General features: G+C 45.8%; 1 protein-coding gene across 2 annotated transcripts in view; it reads right to left on the bottom strand.

The window, feature by feature from the left end:
- KDM4B (lysine demethylase 4B) overlaps nucleotides 1-21,463 on the bottom strand; it is a 233,181-nt gene that overhangs the window by 188,581 nt on the left and 23,137 nt on the right. For both annotated transcript variants that reach the window (XM_087922621.1, XM_087922622.1), the window contains exons 3-5: nucleotides 3,263-3,431; nucleotides 671-846; nucleotides 179-293 (exon numbers count right to left, since the gene is read on the bottom strand). In XM_087922621.1, coding sequence (XP_087778747.1) covers nucleotides 179-293; nucleotides 671-846; nucleotides 3,263-3,403 — 432 coding nt within the window. In that variant the 5' untranslated portion in view covers nucleotides 3,404-3,431. The remainder of the gene's footprint in view (nucleotides 1-178; nucleotides 294-670; nucleotides 847-3,262; nucleotides 3,432-21,463) is intronic.

Raw genomic sequence — 21,463 nt, 5'->3', positions numbered from 1 at the left:
CGTGAGCAATGGGTACGTGTGGGCATGCACACATGCGCACGCTTGCTCACCCCTCCCACATTCCCTTTCTCCCCTCCAGGCCAACCCGGAAAGGTCAGGGAACTCTGATTTGACCTGTTTCAACATTATCTAAATCTGCATTGTATATATGCTCCAACCTTATTTCACGGGGACTTACCGAATCATACAGTGAACCACTGATATCCGCCCCATATATAGGGGAGACAAAAGTCAAATTCTTCCAGTATTTGCGTTCCAGATCATCAAAATCCTGATGGCGCGGAGTGCAGTACCTGGTAAGGAAAAAGCAGAATTAAGAACTGGCAATACATTTTTTTGTAAACCAGCGTTGAGCTCCCTTCTGATGAAATGGGGCTGCGGGCCACATCATTTAATGCCCTAATAAATGTAGGGCAATTTATTTAGTTCACTCCAAACTAAAACACCGCCTTGCCAACTCTATTCTACAAAATGATGCTGACGGGTAGTCAATAAAAGCACCGGAGAATGTGACACAGAGGCAGCTCAATGCGACCCAGGGGAAAAAAAAAATGTGAGAACCAAAGCATGTGTTTTTCTGCATACTTTTACTACAAAGAGAAAAAACAAAAAGAATCCCGTGCTCTGTTTAATTATAAGCCAAGACAGTCTTAACCACAGATGTACGTACTTCTCACTATTAGCCAAATGCCGATAGTCTCCAACCAGCATGGGTTTCTTCTGAATATTGTACTGGGTGAAAAGCCCAGACTGGCCAGTCACCACTTGCTGAATGGGAGCAGGGATCACCATGCTGTCGATATCATCGTAAGTCTTCCGGGGCTTCCATTCCTTAGGAGGGATCACCTGCAAAGGTGGGGAATAATTTTTTTTTCTTGAATAGATCACGTTTCATGGGAACAAACGAGCTAAAGGGAAGGATTCTTCTCTTCTGCATAAAAGGACAACATCTGTCTACATCTCCTTGACTTCCTGTTTCTGTCACCCAAGTGTGCGTTTTACTCTAGGTTCTTAGCCAGAAACTCAATCTGTTTCAAGAATAAGATCGCTTTGGGATCTGTGCTGTGGCCTCTGACGTTTTCCTCTCTGGGTTGGGCTTTGGAATGCCCTTGCTGCCTTCTCCCTCTTATAATCTGTGTTCCTAACTTTATTCGGGTCTTAAAATGTCTAATCATCTCGACTGGGAAGCCGGATTCACTTCACAATCGTGCTACTAACTTAACAAGGGTGGCAAGAAAAATTGTAAAATGCCGTAAAATTCACTTAACAACTGTCTTGCTTAGCAACAGAAATGTTGAACTCAACTGGGGTCGTACTACCTGTAGCATGAAATCCTATTCCTATTTTCTACTCACCTACAATACAAAACTGTCTCTGTAGGAAAGGAAATTCTTGTTTGTCCAAAAAAATGGAACAGCTTTAAAAGCCTCAAAAGGGGCAGGTTTGCATCTGCTCTCTAAAACTGTCTGGGAGCCAATTAAAATACCCTTTGTCGCCCTACCTATAGTGAAAGTACAAGGAAAAATATCCACAAAAGCTTTTATCAATATCCACGTCCCCTGTGAAAATGTAATGAAATGAGTTATTTGACCCACTTTAATGAAGAGCCAGGGTCTCCCTTCTTCTTAAAGCTGCGCTCCATTTTGTTCTCTGTAAATGTTTAGATATCAAGCTGTGCCAAAGCAGCCCTAACGGCCAAACCAAAAACAATTTTGGGAAAAAAACAACAACAGAAAAACCTGACAGATGTGCTCCAATGTATTTATACTCAATGTATTCAAAGCAAGGCAGGCACATACACATTTTATACTGACACAGGGGCATCATTTGGTTCATTTAAGCTTTTTTTTTGGGGGGGTTAAAGGACAATTAATAGCAATTATGTGGAACAGGTGAACTGTGTTTTGTTTATTAAACCGTGTTGGAAAAAAAATATGAGCTACTTCTGGAACCCTCAATTTGACCCTCCCAGTGTGTAACCAGAGACATCCCTTGTTTGTCTATCTCACTTGATTTTTGTACTTTGGAAAAAAAAAAAAAACTCAAGTCCTTGACTTACAAACACAATGGAGCCCAAAATCTGTTGAAGCGAGACATTTGTTAAGAGAGCTTTGCCCCATCTTACGACCTTTCTTGCCACAGTTGTTAAGGGAATCCCTCCAGTTGATAAGTCAGTCATACGGTTGTTCAGTGAATCCGGCTTCCCTGTTGACTTTGCCGGTCAGGAGGTCGCAAGAGGGGATCACGTGAGCCCGAGATACTGCGACCATCGTAAATGTGAGACAGTTGCCAACGGTCTGAATTTTGATCACCTGACCATGGGGATGCCGCAATGGTTATAAGTGTGAAAAATGGTCATAAGTCCCTTTTTTTCAGTGTTGTAACATTGAACGGTCACTAAATGAATTGTTGTAAGTCGAGGACTGCCTGCAGTCCAGTATTTTATCCAGAAATGTGCTCCTTTACACAAAAAAAACCAAATGTAATAAAAAGGCAGGAGAGGGTATTTGTGAGGGAAGGGGTCAGACAGGATATCAAATAGCATGTTTACCCCTTTTTAATGACCAAGTTACAACAGCACTGAAAAAAAATGACATTGATCAATTCTCACATTACAACTGTCAACCGTATATCTATGGTCATAATTCAGTTGCTTGGGAACCAACATGTATTTATGACAGGTGTATTTATTAGCTTCCCAGAGGAGTTTTCAACAGGTAAAGTCAATGGGAAAAGCCAGATTTGCTTAAGGACCACATGAGTTGCTTAATGACCGTGGAAAAAAAATTTTTTTTAATTGGGTACATCTCACTTAAAAATTGCATTGCTTAAGTCAGAGGTCTCCAAATTTAGCAACTTTAAGACTTGTGGAATTTTGAGAGTTGAAGTCCACAAGCCTTAAAAGTTGCCAAGTTTGAGAATTCCTGGCTTAAGTGATGAAAGTTCCAGTCCAAGTTGTACTTGTAAGTCAAGGATTACCTGTAAGTGGCCTTGATATCCCAAAACAATCTTTTTTTGAGAGAGAGAGAGAGAATCCATAATGTAGATCCCTACCAGAATCTTAAAGCTGAGAGTGGAAATTTAGTATGAGACATTAATTGCCTATATTTTAAAGCCCAAACCTGACAGAAGACAGTTTTCTGAGGGATTTGTGCACATAAAAATGAGATTGCTGAAGAACTTACAGCTTTTAAAGGCTGCTCCGGGCTAGCCGAGATTAACTTCCTAAACCACTAAGAAGTGGAATCCACAGCACACTTACCTTAGCAAGCCCTGCCCGGTGAGCTCCTTGCGATTCAATGTAAGCAATGTACTTCCCAAAATCCTGGAATTCTTCCAGTGTTGGATGGAACGTCATAATTTTGCAGCTGGGATTTTGCGGGCTTGGATTTTCTGACCCCATATTGCTGAAGATGGTTTAAGCACTTGTACTGCCCAAAAAAAAAAAAAAGTAGACGGAAAGGGGGAAAAAAAGAAGAGCAGGAAGAACAAACATTAAAATCTATCGTTGTATCTTCAGATTAATACAAGTTAGGACATTGAAACTACTCTTGGGAGGTTGGTGGCTCGCGAGATTAGAATGCCGGGCTGGTGATCGGCAGGCTTGCGTTTTAGACCCATTGCTGCCAAGAGGTGGGAGGGGGAGCTCTCGTCATACACGCCAGCTCCTGCCAACCCAGCAGTTCAAAAAAAGGGTGACTGAGAGTAAGATTAATGGGTACCACTTTGGTGGGCAACTTCACGGAGACACGAAAGGAGCCCCCAACTGGGCATTCTGCAGGCAAAAGGTGACATCGCCAGCAAATCTTTCTGCCACGGAATCACTTTAGTACTACACAGAACACATACACAGACGCAGACACACACACACACACACACACACACACACACACACATAGGACTGTTAAGACTCAAGTCCAGCTTAACTGGCTAACTTTGATTTTAGTATTTGTAACATTTCTGCAATCAATTAGTATAATCGTGATGTAAAAATCACACTGATGATTATGAGAATCCTAATCAATACTTAAGAAATAGCCAATCCACACGTTTAGCGTATGTTGATAATTATGAGAATCATAATCACTATTTGAAATACCCAACCCACACTTTTAGCACATAGTTCTTAACACAGCTTCTATATCTTTATATTTATTTTACGTATCAAATTTAAGAGACTGCCCATCTTACTCGCAGAGCAACTCTGGTCTGTGTACAGTTAAAAGAGTTATACAGCTATTCCGCAACAGCTCATTTAGTGACCATTCAAAGTAACAACGGCACTGAAAAAAGTGACTTAGGACTGTTTTTCACACTAACAACCTTTGCAGCAGCCCCATGATCATGTGATCAAGATCCAGATGCTTGGCAACGGTTTCGTACTTATGACTGTTGCTGTGTCCCAGGGTCATGTGATCCCCTTTTGTGACTTTCTGACATGAAAAGTCAATGGGAAAGCTGGATTCACTTAAGAACCCAAGTTCCTAGCTTATCAACTGCAGCGATTCACTCAATAACTGTCTAGAAAAGCCATAAAACGAGGCAAAACTCAGTTAAGTAATGCCTCACTTAACAACAGAAATGTTGGGCTCAGTTTTGGCTGTAAGTTGAGGACTGCCTGTATTGTAGTTGCTGCTATAAAGAACCATTGACCCAAAATAAAAAGGGAGCAAGAAATGAGAGTGGTTTCAGGAATTATGCACTAATAGGCAGGCTTGTCCTACCTATTAGAAATATAGTTTTAAACGTGATTGTTTTTATGATTTTACCGATAGGCATAACATTTAATCATTACAAATGGTATGTTTATTCATCATTAGTTTTATGGGAGGGTGTTATAAGACTGCCATACTCATACATTCATCATATTCACTGCCCAAAGACAAAGTAATTTGTTTGGCTTACTGCGGTGTGAGCCCAGCCATTCTAGCTTATTCAACAATAACATCTATTTTAAATAAAGTCAACACCGAATTCTTTCCAAATTTACTGACCTCGGATACTTCTATCACCCTTTCATGTCCTCAGAAGGATGAAAGATAATGAGAGAAAAAAAAAACATTCCCTGGTATGTTTAGCAAGCAGAAACTTTAGCCATTCTGGGATTGGCTTAATCTATAGGACAGAAGAACAAATCTGCAAATTTCAACAGATAAGTAGCGGTGAGAGAAGCAAGGACGGAAACAACACAAGATAATAAATTATAGCTTTAATCATTTGTCTAGATTCAAAAAGGAAGAAGCCAAATTATATGAGGAGGGAGGGAGGGAGGTGTCAGGACTTTAAATCAATTTTACAGTACAGGTAGTCTTCAACTTACAACTGAGACCAACATTTCTGCTGCTAAGTGAGACTTGTTAAGTGAATTTTGCCCCATTTTGCAACCTTTCTTTCACTTGGTTGTTAAGTGAATCTGGCCTCCCTATTGATTTTGCTTGTCAGAAGATCGCAAAAGGCGATCACATGATCACAGGACACTACGACCGTCATAAACATGAGACAGTTGCCAAGTGCCTGAATTTGACCCCATGACCATGACGATGCCACAACAGTTGCAAATGTGGAAAACGGTCCGGTCACTTTTTTCACTGAAGTTGTAACTTCAAATGGTCACTAAATGAGCTGTTGTAAGTCAAGGACTACCTGTAGGTGATTTGACCACCTCTTTCTAAGCTAGTGGAAAAACCTCAGTTTTTATTTTTAAGGCATGTCTACTTTAAAAAAAAACAACAACCCTAAACCAGGAGCCAGGTTGGTCTAGTAGTTAAAGCTCAGGCTAGAAACCAGGAGGCAGTGAATTCTAGTCTCGCCTTAGGCATGAAAGCTGGCTGGGTGACTTCGAGCCAGTCACTCTTAGCCCAGCCCACCTCACTGTGTTGTTGCTGTGGGGATAGCAGGAAGAAAGAAAAGCATTTGAATTACTTCTAAAGCAGGTATGTCAAAATTAAGGCAGTGGCTCAGATTGGGCCTGCAGGGCACTTATATCTGGCTGGCAGGGCCGACCCGGAAATAGCAAAAAACAAACAAACAAACCAGCACCCCCATTTTGGCCAGCAAGGTGCTGCAGGAGGCCATCCCCAGGCCAAAAGCAGGGGGGCGTGACCAGCCCCCCTGCACCCCGTTGTGGCCATCGGGGTGCTACAGTAGGAGTCGATCCCATCTCCCCTCCCCCAAGCCGGCCCATGGAGTGGCGATCCAGCCCTTGAAGAAATCCAGTTTGACGCCCCTGTTCATAAGTAATAAAGGCGGGATAAGAATCTCATAAATAAACCAAAAGACATCTACACGCATTTGAAGAAGGAAGCAACCAAAATGACACGAGACCTGGGGGAAAAAAACCTAGCAGAAATGGCAGGAGAGACCAGGTATCTTTAGAGAAGAAACAACTGCTGGAGACAGAGGTTTTCAAAGATCTGAAAGGCTACCATGCAGTATGAAAATTATTGCATAAGACAGGGTGAAAACAATGGTTTAAATTCCAAGGAAGCCAGAAAATTGCCTAACACTAAGAGCAGTTTAAGCAACCCAACAGACGGCATGGTGTGATGGTTGGATACGTCTTTTATGCATATCATTAAAACAATAGAGAATCTTTCGCCTATAAAATCAAATGAGTTCCTATTTGTAATTATAAGTTGATCACCAATGGGAAAAAGGAGGTTCTAGTCTCACTATAAGAAGGCTTTAGTCAGACCCTATTTGGAATAAATACTGTGCCCAGTTCTGGACACAGTTTGTGTTCAGTTAAAAAAAAAAAGATATTGAAGGAATCCAGAGACAAAAATGGCAACAAAAATGGTGCAGGGTGTCATAAGGGACAAAACCTATCAGGAGAGATTGGAGGAATTTAGTATGAACAGCCTGGAGGACAGAAGAGAAAGTGGGGACATGACTGGGAAACCTTTAAAGATATTAAGGGCATGAATAAGATTCTGGGATGCGGTATTTTCAATATTATGTAAAAACTAAAAACATGGTGGCATAACTGCAAACTGACAGGAGGGAAGTTTAAAAGTAACATTAGAAATCTTCCTTCACAGAAAGAGTAAGCTTGGAACCAACTTCCAGTGGAGGTCAGTCATTAGTAACTGAGTTTAAACATATTTGGGATAAACACATGTCCATCATTTGACAAAAATTAAAAATAATCGGATACAAAACTTTCAAAGGACACATTTAATGGACCTTTAGGTCACTTTCTGCTGCCAGTTTGTTTCCTGTGTGGAAAGCGCTGGCCTAAAAACCAGGAGATTGTGAGTTCTAGTTCTAGTCCCACCTTAGTAATCAAAGATGGATGACTTTGCGTCAATCACCAAGAGATGGTGGGTTCTAGTCTAGTTTTAGGCATGAAAACCAGACAGAGGACCTTGAACTAATCACTCCGTGTCAGCCCAACCTACTTCACAGGGTTGCTCTTCGGGTGGAAAAGAGAGAAGGAAGGAATATTAGTAGGTATATTCTCTACCTTGAGTTGTGGGTGGGTGGGTGGGTGGGAGGGAGGGAGGGAGGGAGGGAGGGAAGGAAGGAAGGAAGGAAGGAAGGATGGATCCTATTAGATTAGGTTACTTAGAAAGATTTGTTCACATATCTTTGAAATAGTTTTGTTGCATTCTTTAGGAAAGAAACTTTATCTCTTCTTTGAAATACAGGTAGTCCACAACTTACGACCACAATTGAGCCCACAATTTTTGCTGTTAATCTGAAGCATTTAAATGAATTTTGCCCCATTTTACAACCTTTTCTGCCACAGTTAAGGGAATCACTGCAGTTGTTAAGTTAGTAACATGGTTGTTGAGTGAATCTGGCTTCCTCATTTGATTTTCCTGATAAGAAGGTCACAAAAACAAACACGATCCCAGGACACTGCCACCATCATAAGCAGGAGCCAGGTACCAAGCATCCGAATTTTGATCACATGGCTATGGGGATACTGCAACGATCGTTAAGTATGAAAATTAGTTGTAAGTCATTTTTTTTCCAGTGCCGTCGTAACTTTGAAGGGTCACTAAATGAACCATTTTAAGCCGAGGACTATCCAGTTAGTCTTGTTCCTTTCTTTAGGCTGCCTTTACAAATACACTTTAATAGCCGACACCTTCTCCCTCTATTTTAGCAGCTGCTACGGTTATTGACAGAAAGGGCTCTAGGGTGTAAGTCACGCTATGGATCCCTGACCTGAAGCCATGTTACTTTCACTGCACCCAGGAGACAGGTTTTCCCTGTGGTGCTGCCTGCTCTACGGAGCCATTCTTCCCGCTTCCTCAAAAACACACAGCTGACCAACCCACCCCCTCCTCCCAGTCCTATAGAAAGGCAGTTAAGGCCTGGATTGTTTGGTCCTTAGGGATGTAGATCAGGATGAGTAAACTTCCCATCTGGTGTCATATAACAAACTGGAGCCTCTCGTTTTTCCAGCTAATCGTTTTGTTTGTTTCATATGCATTTGCTTGGGGAGGGAGGGGGTGATTTGATTTACTGGTTTTGATATCTTCCACAGAGTTGCATTAAATGAGCTGGGCAGCCATGTCAATGCTTTGAATAAATGAACAATGGACTTCTTTTAAACTTCTGTACATGATTTAGAATCATTAAAATAAACGTATGTATTAGATACATACGTATCTAATACAGCCACAGACCCGGATTCACCCCAGGTTACTGTTTTTATTTATTTATTAATTAAATTTATAGGCTTCCCACCTCACTGTCAAGTGATTGTGTGGGGTTTTTTACACACATTCACCCCCCCCCCAAAAAAACCCACACAAAACATCAAATGTTAAATAAACAGAGATTACACAAGTTAGAAAAACAGGATTTTTAGAGCCAGAGTGTCCAATCTTGGCAACTTTCAAACCTGTGGACTTCAACTCCCAGAATTCCCTAGCCAGCATAGAGTTGAAGTCCACAGATCTTGAAATTGCCAAGGTTGAATAGCCCTGATTTAGAGGAAAAAGAAAAGACAGTCTGGACTTTAAACACTGCACACCAACTTAAAAAAAGAACCCGTACATTCATTGACATTAATACAACATTAATGTTGACTTTTTGCAATCTACATGAATACCTCACAGGATATGGCCAATTCTGGCGCAGAACCAGGCTTAATTTCAAAGTTGGAACTACAAACAACACCAGAGGGCAGCAAAAGACACTTGCATGACAGCGTGAATGATTAAAACATGCTTGAATTATAGCAATAAATTATAAAAGAGTTATGAATTATAAAAGGTATTTGAATTGCAGCAAATCTGCTCTGTAGAAAAACAGAACCAGCAGCAAGGGGATAGGCAATGAGGCCTAGTCTCCTACTTACTTCCACAAGAACAGAACTATCCCAACTTGGTCAATGGACCAATTTGTGTGTAATGAAAGAACATTTTTCCAGTATCGATATCAGGATTGAGCCAAAATGCTACCGCATATTTTCTGCCAGAGTAGGATGGTTGGGGTCCCCGTTGAATATTTTTTTATGTCACCATCTTGTTCGCTCTTGCTTTCTAAATTGTTCTTTATAATCCTGTTTAGCTTGTATTTTCTAACGGTTTGGTTTGATCATAAACTGACCAAACTCAGCCTAGAAGTCAGTGTCTAAATTGAATGAACGGATGCATTCTTCTGATTTGGAAACGTCAATGCACCGTTCGTATTGTTTTATGTCTGAACAAGGAACCAGCTGGTTTCTTAACTAGGCAGAATCAGAAATCAAGAAGAAACCTACTTTTTAACTTTGCCAACAACGGAGAATATTTGTAGCTCAGGGCTGAAATGAGGGGGTCCTCGGTGCTCTCCGAGTTTAGTTGTTTTCTTGCAGATGTTTCATGACCCAAACTAGGTAGCATCAGCACTGATGATGTTACTTGAGTAATGAAACATCTGTACGAAAACAACAAGCTTGGAGAGCATCAAGGATCCCACCCAAAGGGGTGTTTTATTCCAAGAGGCAATTGGACTGTCTGGTTTTTCTTGAAGATCCAAGTTCTCGTCCACTTCTCATCGAAGTAGCTCATCCAAGAAGTGAAATGTCTTCAAAGAAAAACCAGAGAGTTCAGTTGCCTCTTGAAAAAGCACTTTTGGGACAACCATGACCTTGGATGACTGAGAATCTCCACAGGCATCAAGGACCCTTCACTTTAACTTTAGTTTGAAAAAGCAACAAACCAGGGACTCTAGCTCAAACTTGTCTAATTGCTCCAACTAACAGGAGCGGTCAAACAAGAATAATCAGGCAAGGTGCCATCAACAGGCTTGCATTATCATGTGCAACCAAATTACAGTTTACAATATTGTTTATATCTAAACAAGGCCAATGTTAACTCTGGGCAGGAACTACAAGCTCCTTAACCATTGGACAGAGTAAACAAAGGAGGTCACCCTGCTTTTATAAAGACGTAGCAATAGAAGGGGGGGGATTCCCCCCTTCTTCTGGAAAGAAAGAAGTGAGACAAATCACACAAGTGTCTTATAAAAATCTCTCTTGAAAGGAAATGAAAACCGTCAACCAAGCTCTTCTAGGTAAATGCAAGATCTTGAAGCTGAAAAGAGGTGGGGGTTTTTTTTAAATTTTGTCAAAGTGTGATGCAAATCAGAGTGGGAATAAAGACTCGGGTGAAGAGATGGGTAAAACATTGGTGGAAATTAAGCCAATCTGCTCTTTATGGACGACTACTCAGTTCAGTTTTTTGCCATAAAGAAAAAGAACTGATTCAGGTGACCCTGAGGATACAGATAAACTCCCAATTAGCTTCAATGGCTCTCAGAATGTTAATGACCAGAAAACTTCTAAGGGATATAAATCTTTTCGTTCCCCATCATTCAGCCAGAACTGAGGGATCTTCTTGTTGGATGAGAAGCAAAACATTTTCAAGGAAAAAAGAAAGAAAATCCAGTTGCTTTTTGAAAAGCACCCTTGGTACACAAGAGCAATACAATAATAGCTAATATATAATAGCTCTTGTCAAAGAGCCCTCCATCCTAGTGTTGGAAGAATTATCCTTCCGGGTTCAGTTCCAAGTGGGGAAAAAGACACTGGAAACACGGAGGCTGTTTGGAAAGATGGTTTAATGGTGGACAGGACCGCCTGGCTTGAAGCTCCAAAGTGAAAAGGATGATCACATGCTTCAAGATGTTGGGTGAAGGAAAAGAAGGGCCAAGATGCTGAGAGACCCAACTCTCTGTTGGGCCCCATCTTAGTATTTCCTATTCCTGTGCAAGAATTGTATCCCATTGGCTGTCAGACTCCTAGGGGCAGGGTCTTAGCTAACTTTGTAGGCTTGTCTGGACCACATGGCTTCACCTGAGTGCTGGCTGATGCAATCTTCCCAGGCCAGGTGGTGAGATGGGCAAAGACCTTTATTATGTAGAATCCTTTAGCCCTTTATTATGTAGAATACTTTGGCCTAGGCCTTAATGGCCCGCCCATTAACAAAGCTTCTGCTTCTGAGTTTCTACTCTTTTTAGGGGAAATATTCTGCCTTTTCAATATTTCCTAGGATATTTCATTTTTCTCGGAGAGGGGTGGGTGTTAACTTCCTACACTAGGAATTCTGGATTCATCAGAAATACCTGTTTGTTTGTTTTCGTGGAGAATAAGCATTGCTTAGCTAGGTAAGTAAACAGAGACTTCAAGATTCAAAGATCTGAAATATTTTGTTCCCTCAAATTGTTTACCACATATAAGCCTTTTGCACAAGTCTGAATTTAAAGAAACAGAGGTGCATGTTTTTCCCTGATAAGATAATCCAAATAAAAGCCACTGAAGAGGCCTTGAGTATCAAAAACATTTACCATAAATAGGGAACATTTAGTTCAGATTTTAATTTTGATCCAAGTCTCCTGCTGATCTCCTCCAGAATGTATGCAGATATTGAAAAGCAATGGAGACAGAATGGAGTCTGAGGATTACCAAATGACAGCACCTATTTCAAAAAGTACTTTACTCCAAATGGCACCAAGTGAAATCTAGTTAAGAGCAAACCCTGCCTCCTTTTCCATAGAGCTGTCTCGAGTGTCCAGGTTGGGAGGAGCTCCAGTCTCGGCTCTTCCAGGCTGAGCTTGAAAATTGAGGAACGCCCCCTCACCGTCACATGGTCCTCGGGCACTCCCCAGTTTTTTGCTCAGCCTCGTGGCTAACAGGCTGTTTTTCCCTTGCTCCGGTCGTTCAACATTCTAGGCCTCTTCTCTCACATCGCTTTCACGTGGATCACCGGCAGGCAGCGCAGGAACTCAGGTTTGAACTCCCCAGGAGTGTTTTTAATATCCGAGCCGTTTCTTTAAGGGGAGAAAACGAGCGCCGAGCGCCCCCCAGCTTCGTTTGCCGCCTAATCGCTCCGCGCGAGGCCGCTTCGTTTCTGCCTGCCTCTCCTCGCCTTAGCCGCCGTTCCCCCCCCCGCGAACGCCTTCTAGCCCAGGGTACGCTTCCCTGGTTCTCCCAAGGGCTCTAATCTTCCCTGGGAGTTTACCGCCGCTGGGGCTGCCTCCGTTACTTGCGGCCTCCATCTTGGGCCCCCTGTGGCATCCGCCATCTTGGGTGTGCCCTGGAACGGCCGCCATCTTGGGTGTGCCCTGGAACGGCCGCCATCTTGGGTGTGTCCTGGAACGGCCGCCATCTTGGGTGTGCCCTGGAACGGCCGCCATCTTGGGTGTGCCCTGGAATGGACGCCATCTTGGGTGTGTCCTGGAACGGCCTCCATCTTGGGAGTGGCCGCATGGCCGTCCGCCATTACTAGAGGCCCTTTTACAGGCCGCAGCCTTAACTGACTATTAGGCAGCCTGGGATTCCCTCGTCTCAGCCTGTCTTTCATTCTACCAACAGGCCTCCTGCAGAAATAGGGTCTGTTGGCCCTGCAGCCTTTTTCCCCAGCAGGCGAAGTAGCAGCTCTGCCCCCCCTCACCCCTTCCCCGGTCCGTCCGGCAGGGGTAGCTGCCTGGCGTTCACCTTTCTGGCTGATTGGTCTCTGGGCTAGGCCCTGGTTCGCACCAAACCTCTATTTTAAACAGAAAATTTTTTTTTACTAAAAGGGGGCGTGGAACGTGCGTTGGGATTCCCGGCCTCCCGTAGGCCGCATCCAGACCTGGTTTCAGCTTACATTATTCCCTTCTGCCTGCGGCCCCAGGGTCATTGGTTTTTTTCAGAGGCCTACCAGTAGGCCGCATTGCCTCCCTGACTCCTGGGCAGATCCTGGGACTGCTCAAATACCTTGCAATTCTGCCTAAGTCTCCCCCCAACTAAGGAGTTAGTTGCTTGCCATGTCCCTTCCCCGGTTCGCCCGGCAGGGACAGCTTGGCGTTCATTCTGGCTGATTGGCCCCGGGCTAGGGCCCTACTTCCCAACACGTTACAGAACAATTCTGTGGCCTTGACAAAAAGGGGGTGCAACACGAGCACTGGGAGTTCCAGCCTCTGCTTAGGCTGTACCCAGACCCGTTAACCGCCTCGCATTAACCAGAAAATTTTTTTCCTTTTTTCTCTCCTCTCCAGATGGCAGACGACAATACCTCTCGTGGCACTTCTCTGAAGGCCAAGGCCAAATCCCACCACCTGCGCAAACAGGCACAGGAACCATCCAAAGCTTCCCAAAGGGATGCCCTCAGGCGACACAGGGCCCTCGAAAGGGAAATTGACAGACGCTCTCAGGAGTCAAGCTCTGTGCCCTGGGACCCTTCCGTTCCATCAACCTCCACCCATCCTCCTCTCCCCTCCCCTCCTGCTTCTGCTTCTCCCCCACAGCCTGGACAGGCCCCTGAGGTCACCTTGCCCACCACTGCTGTAGAACTGCGCCCGGAGGAGTCTCTCCCCATGGCGGAAATACCCGAAAACCTAATGCAGGCTATGGAGCTGGCCATCCGGCAAAGGGTAGCGCAACAGATGCAGCAGCTGGCCGGTCTGGCTCCTCGGCCCGCGGCCCCCGAGGCTCTAGGATCAGCGGCCTCGCATAGTCAGGCAACTCCCCAAGAGGACTTAACCTTACCTTTGGAGTTGGAGGGAATGGAGGCCCAAGAACCCGGGGACCCTTCCCTCTTTGGGGACGAGCAGGACCTTGACATGAGGTCCCTCATAGGCAGTGAACTCTTTTCGGGAACAGGCCCCCTAGAAGGGGACATGTCGGAGGACGAGGGCCTCCCTCCAGGTCAGCCCGCGTTTCTAGGGCTCTTTAAACCGCACTTATTTAGGTCCCTCCTGTTCAAAGCCAGGACCACCTCGGGCCTGAACCCCCTCCCCACCCAACCCAGCGGCGGCAGGGGTTCCTCCCGACTCTCTCTTCTCTCAGCCCGTGGCGGAAACTGAGGTGATCCCTGTCCCGCCCATATTCTCAGACATGGTTTCTAGGCAGCTGGCCTCCTCGGGGCCCCCTCCCCCAACGCCCAGGACAAGCGGTTTTTAACCTGGAACCGCAGTTCTCCACCTTGCTCGACCCTCCCCGTGGACGAGCCCGTGGTGGGCCTGGTTTCCCGCTCTACTCCCAGCGACTCACTCGATGCTCTCCAGCCCGAGGACAAGCGAGCTGAACTGGCCCTGTGCCGCGCCACCTCTCTGACGCTTGGGCAGTCAGGGCTTCCACTGCCGCGTGCGTTTTTCACCAGGTCTTCCATCAAGTGGCTCCAGCAGCTCAAGCAGCATGTCCCCACAGCCAATCTCAGGGCGCACCAGGACATTGCCAAGATCCTGGCCGCGCCGAAGTTTTGGCAGACGCCACCTTCCAGGCGGCAAAGTTCTCCACCAGGGCCATTTCGTCCCAGGTTACCGCCCGCCGTCTACTCTGGCTCCGCCACTGGCAAGCGGACGTTAAAAACAAGACTAAGCTAGCAACAGCCCCCATCTCTGGGGGAAGTTATTTGGACCGGTTCTCGACCCATTCCTGGCCGAGACCCGGAACAAGCGCAAGTACCTCCCTTCCCTCTCTAGGAGGTCCGACTTCAGAGGCTCCCCCTCTCCTCGCCAGGGTTCTTCTCACTCCTCCTCCTTTGCCAGATACTACCGATCCTCTCCCTATAGATCTCCCTACCGAGCGGAGCCGGATGGGTCCGGAGGTACTTCTTCCAGGAAGCCCTCCCGGGATCCGGGAGAGGTTCGTCCGCTGCGTTCTCGATAATGCAGTCGCCCTCAGGCGCTTGTCCTTTAAAAAAAAAAAAAAGAGGAAGGAGTGCGAGAAGGCCTTCTCTACTCCGACCTTTAACCCCTGCTTGCAACAGGCTCCTACCCCAGGAGCACTCTTGTCCTCCTCACCCTGCCCTGGGCGACTGGTCGGCAACACATCTACCCCCATTCAATGCTAGCCGGGGTCCCTTCTTGCGCTCCCGGGCCTCACACAGATCTCTGCGCCTCCCCTCCTTCTCTCTGTCCCAGAGTTCTCCCAGGGGAATTCCCAACACGGGTCGATCTTCCCAGTTTCTTGAATCCCGGTCCCAGTGCACACCTGTTGGCCTCTTTGGCGGGACTGCCTCCCGGATAGCTCCGCCTCCTCTTTAGGCCCCTTGTTGAGACATTCCAACATCCAGGGTTTTCTCCTGTTGGGCATGCCTTCCAGCGGGTCATCAGGGTTCCAGGAGAGATTCTATTCCAGACGGGGCCCCACCCGCAGGACTAGCCAAGCTTTGGTATGTCCCAACCTGGACACTCGAGACAGCTCTATGGAAAAGGGGCGTTGGTTCTTACCTGATACGCTTCTTTTGTAGAGCTGTTGAGAGTGTCCAGCCCCACCCGTAGGCCGTCTGGTGGGAAACCTGGCTGTTCGACCGAGCAATCTAATATATTTTTTTCCTGAGTGTGATGAGAACAGGACTTTCCTTCTCGTCTGTGCAAAAACCTGGGGAGTGCCCGAGGACCATGTGACGGTGAGGGGGCGTTCCTCAATTTTCAAGCTCAGCCTGGAAGAGCCGAGACTGGAGCTCCTCCCAACCTGGACACTCTCAACAGCTCTACGAAAAGAAGCGTATCAGGTAAGAACCAACGCCCCTTTTCACTAATATCTCCAGTGACCCAGAAGGAGTCTGTGGTCAATAGGACAGAAAGTTTCTAAAAGGGCAAATAGAAATAGTGACATTTTTTGTGACTGTCTCAGAACAAGTGTTATCTCCCAAGAGATAACCAAAACAGTCTCAATTCAGTAGTCTGTGCTGAACCTAATTTGAAATGAATCAAGATAATTTGCTCAAAGATTGCTTTGCAACTGAGAAGCCATCCCTGTCTCAATACTTTATCCAATCATGATAAGAGACTGACCTATAATTACCCATCTGAAGGAACAGGGCAAACCTCTTTAGAAAAAAAGAGGTCTTAATTATTGCCGCCTTTACATAAGAATGAAAGTGAGAAACAGAGACAAGATAGAGCTCACTGGATTGCCTGCTCCCATTTGTCTGAGCCCTGTAGCTGCTGCGGCTGAGAATACAGGTAGTTCTCAACTTGCAATTGAGCCCAAATTTTCCATTGCTAAGCAAGAGGTATTAACTGAGTTTGGCCACATTCTATGACCTTCCATGCCACAGTTAAGTGAATCACCGCAGTTGTTAAGTTAGTAACACAGCTGTTAAGTGGAACTGGCTTTCCCATTGACTTTGCCTGTCAGGTGGTCATCACATGACCCCAGCACGTTGCAACGGCCATAAATGTGAGCCGGTTGCAGTGTATGGATTTTGATCACATGACCGCAGGAACGGTTCAAGGCTCATAAATGTGAAAAACGGCCCTATGTCACTTTTTCTGTGCCGTTGTAACTTTGAACAGTCACTAAACGAATGGTTGCAAGTCAAGGACTTCCTGTATCTGTCAAAGTCACCATTATTTTGCTATCGGGGTCGGCAATATATAAGAAGTGAGGCAAATGGCCATTTCTAGAAGGTGCTTGTAAATCTGTCACATCACTGATGAAAGAGGCTTGGGAGAGTGTCAATGAACGTGCTCAGGATTATTAAGTTAAAGAACATCACCACTTGGTTTGGGCCATGGTCTGATCCCACTGGTTGGTCTGCAGCCCACTGGAGCCACTAGGAAAAAGCATTGCGCTGAGCTATGGCATGAGGGTCTTCAAACTTGACAGATTTAAAACTTGTGGACGTCAACTCCCAGAATTCCTGAGCTAACCTGACTGGAGGAGGAATTCTGGGAGTTGAAGTCCACAAGTTTTAAATCTTTCAAGTTTGAAGACCCCTGATCTATGGAGATTCTCCATCATCCAAGGCCATGGTTGTCCCAAATCTGTTGAAAAGGCAACTGGACTTTCTTGATGGTTTTTTTTCCTTGAAAATCTTTCGCTTCTCATCCAAGAAGCGAAACGTTTTCAAGGGGAAACAAAATAAAACGAGAAAGTCCAGTTGCCTTTTAACATCTCAGACTGCCATTAGCATCCCTTTGTAAAGCGAGCAGGAAGCTTTTTTTGGAAAGGAGGGGCCAGAAGAAAAGCTGTCTACGAGGTTATCTGGATGAGCTTGGAAAGGATAGGAAGCTAGAGGAAAGCAATGGTAAATACTTCTTTCAGTGAGTGGGTGGTGCTGAATGACTTGGAAAAAAAAGAGGCTGTGGAACTTAAAAAGCTCATCCTAAATATTCTGGAGAACTGCCAGCCAGTTTCCAAACTCCCACTGATATGGCATTATATATCTGAGTTATCAAACATATTGGCAATCACAGTTCTCATCTCCTTTTAACGCTGAATGTGAAAGACTCCAAGAGGCATTCAAGCCTTGAAATCATATCCAGGTTTTTATTTTGCCCTGCTACATTCCCAACCTGTGCCGGGCATTGACTGAGCACTGGCTTAAATAGAAAGTCAGGGATTATTTTATAGCAATGTGTTGGAACTGAAGATGTTCCTCATTCAAGCTGTATGTCAGGAAGTGTAAGAAAACAGTAGCACCTGTGTGACCTAAGGCTAACTGAACATCCTCATTTGGAATCAATTTCTCCCTGTTTTTTTCCTTCCTCCAGAGCAGTTTGTATATTTATTTGTGGGGGTCCTTGATGATCTGTTTGTTTATATTAATTTATGTGGCTGTGCATCTCACCAATAAAACTCTGGATGGGGAAAAGTATTAAATTAAAATTAAATTATAAACAAATTATTATAAATACAATTAGATGAGATGAGATGAGATGAGATGAAATGAAATGAAATGAGATTAGATTAGATGAAAATATTTTTATGTACCAAACTTGGTATACAGATGATTTACCGTCTGGAAACAAATACTGTGGGGGAAAGACAACCCTAACAGTCCGTGTGTGTGTGTGTGTGTGTGTGTGTGTGTGCGCGCGCGCGCCTTAAAATGGCTCCTGCGATGGTAATGGCTTCACAGGGCTCCCTCTTGTGGAGGAATAGAAGAATTGAGCGACAGACAGTACAACAGCATGAGTCCCGACTACAGGATTGGGGTAAATAAATACCCAGGCAATGCTGAGTTATCGGTTAGTAGTATATAAATTGTATATATTTACACACACACACACACAACCATTCCCAACCAACACAAAATGAATAGCAATAGAATTATACACCACTTCACAGTGCTTTACAGCCCTTTCTAAGCAAGTTTACAGAGTCAGCATATTGGCCTTTAGAATCTGGGTCCTCATTTTACCAACCTCGGAAGGATGGCCGGCTGAGTCAACCTTAAACCAGTCAGGATCGAACTCCTGAGCAGTGAGTTAGCCTGCAGTGCTGCATTCTAACCACTGTGTCCCCATGGCTCCCGTGAAAATACCATTCACAGGCTCAATTATTCTATTGGCCTCCACACATGAGAAAACAGCCAAATGTCAGTGGTACAGTGTTCCAGAGAAGAGGTTGCCAACCGGTGGTCCGTGAGAATTTTTGTGTGGCCTGCAGCGCATCTGTGTCTGCAACGGCGGTGATACCGGCAGCAGATGGACTGATGAGTGTGGCGAGGGAGGGTAGCACGCGGGAGATCGCAGTGACCCCCCCCATCAGGAGCCGCAAAGCTCTCACCGCCCCTCTGGCACCCACCAAGCCTCCTCCTTCCCACTGGGCATGGGAGCGCTTCTGGCGAGGAGGAAGAGAAGCATGCCAGAGGGTCGGCAGGCGCTTTGCGGCTCCTGAGGTGGGGGGGCACAGGAAATCACAGAATCAGAGCTGTTCCTGGGTGTTCCCTGGCCTGCGACCGGGAGGGGGAGAAAGGAACCTCTGAACTGGTGTTGCCTCCTGCCTCTGCGCATTAAGGAGGCTGAGCGGCTGCCAGCGATGCCCTCAGGTGAAGATGTTGCGAGGGGGAGGCTCAACCCCTCCCGTCAGGAGCTGCAAAGCGCTCGCCGCACCCCCTGGCAGCCGCCAAGCCTCCTCCCACCATGCTTCTCTTCCTCCTTGCCAGAAGCGCTCACATGCCCAACGGGAAGGAGGAGGCTTGGCAGGTGCCAGAGGGGTGGTGAGCATTTTGCGGTTCCTGAGGGGAGGGTCCGAGCCTCCCTCTTGCGACATCTTCACCTGAGGGCTTCGCTGCCAGCCGCTCGGCCTCCTCAATGCAGGAGGCAACCTGAGTTCGGAGGTTCCTTTGCCCCTAGCCCCACCCCTTCGCAGGCCAGAGAACACCTGGGAAGGGCTCTGATGCCGCAATCTCCCAGGTGCATCAATCCATCCACCGCCGGTACCTGTTCCCCACCTCCCTGCCAGCCATCCGGTCTTCAGCACATGGCTGGTCGGCCTCCAGACATCAGATTCCCACCACCCAGCACAAGTTCAGAGGTTCCTTTCCCCCCACCCCCATGGACGGGGCGGGGGGAGAAAGAGAGGGAAGGAGGGAGGGAAGGAGAGAGAAAGAGAGATGAGTGATCCCGGTGTTTTGTTTTCTGTGGGAAATGGGTCCAAATGACGAGTGTTTTTAAGGTTGCAGAAACAGGCAGCCAAACTAAGTGCCTAAAGGACCCCATCCCGACAGTGGGAGTCCAGGCACTTCAGTGAGTGGCATGCTGGGTTCATATTAGTGGTCTGCGGGATTTAAAATTATGAATTTGGTGGTCCCTGAGGTTCAAAAGGTTGGAACCCCCCGTTCCAGTTCCCCCAATTGCTTTGTGCCTACAGAAAAGGAGGAACACCGGCGTGGTCATTTCCAGGCCTGCCCTGATGGAAGAAGCGATAAGGCTGCTCAGGTGCTGCTGGATTTCTCTCCACCACTGTCCTATGGAAAAAGCATATTCCCCGAGTCCCGCTAGATGACAAATCTCTATTAATAGACAGTTTAAGGATCACGACTTTCCTGACCAGCCTAATGGGACCGGTGGTAAAACAGAACTAAGGCAGGTCCTCAAATACTCCAGCCCCCACGGACAATGGACAAATAAAAAAGATCCGTCTGTATCCCACTCAGGCAAGGTAAGGATGATTAACTGCTTTTCCTTTTTTGCTGTTGTTAGAAAGGATACTAGTTAAGGAAGCTAATGCAGCTTGAATGTTCCAAGATGCAAGGGACATTTTCTGCATCTTGTGATTAAGTTGAAAGGCTTGACCATTTAAGGCAACATTTAAAGTATCTAGTTTGAATAGCCAGAGAGAGCCAGTTTGGTCTAGCAATTAAGGCACCAGACTAGAAGCCAGGAGACGGTGAGTTCTAGTCCCGTCTTAGGCATGAAAGCGTGATGGGTGACTTTGGGCCGCTCTCTCTCAGTCTAACTGACCAGGAGGAAGAAAGAGTATTAGCTAGGTTCCCTGCCATATTTATAAAAATAAGGTGGGATGTTTAAAAAACATCAGCACTAGTTAGTGCTTGATTAGGTCTGCTAACAGAGACCTAATGAGCAACAGGCTCTGTGCTGGGCTCCTAACCAGCCAGTTGGTCTTGACTACAGAATGACTAACACAAAGGAAATTTCTACCCTGGAATCTTATCGATTCTCTTATTCCCTCAGGAAATACATTTCCACATGGACTGAAAGTTAGATCAGATTTCCATTTGGAAAAGAGCTGGAATGACGTTTCACCGACAGGCAGGAGTTCTTCAGTCAAGGCAACAGAGACCTCAGAAATCCTGCAGAGTTTATAGGCGAGCCTTGGTGTTCAACTGTAGAGCCAAGATCTGACTCCCGGAGACAGAAATATACTGCCTTTGTCCCAGATGTAGGGGAGACTGCGAAGGAATTGGGGGGGAGGGAATAAAAATATGCTATTTTGGGGCAGCTGCTCTTGCATTATTTGTTGCCCTGAATACATTAACATAATCCGGAAAGTCTCCTTAATGCAATCAAATGATCCTGTCTGGTACAACTACAATAAATGGCATTTCTCCCAAGATTAGGCATCGATACCCTGCGGTCATAACAATGTCCCTTCCCCCGATTGCTTCGTGCCCACAGAAAAGGAGGAACACCGGCGTGGTCATTTCCAGGCCTGCCCTGATGGAAGGAGCGATAAGGCTGCTCAGAGGCTGCTGGACTTCTCTCCACCACCGTGCCCATTCTGCAGAGCTCGCTCCTTTCTCTTCAGCCTCTTGGGTTGTTGTTTTGTAAGCTTCCCTTTGGG

This window comes from Pseudonaja textilis, chromosome 1 (assembly GCF_049901715.1).
Source record: "Pseudonaja textilis isolate UNSWEBS1 chromosome 1, rPseTex1.2, whole genome shotgun sequence".
Classification (NCBI taxonomy): domain Eukaryota; kingdom Metazoa; phylum Chordata; class Lepidosauria; order Squamata; family Elapidae; genus Pseudonaja; species Pseudonaja textilis.
This window is presented reverse-complemented; position numbering and strand designations above follow the sequence as displayed.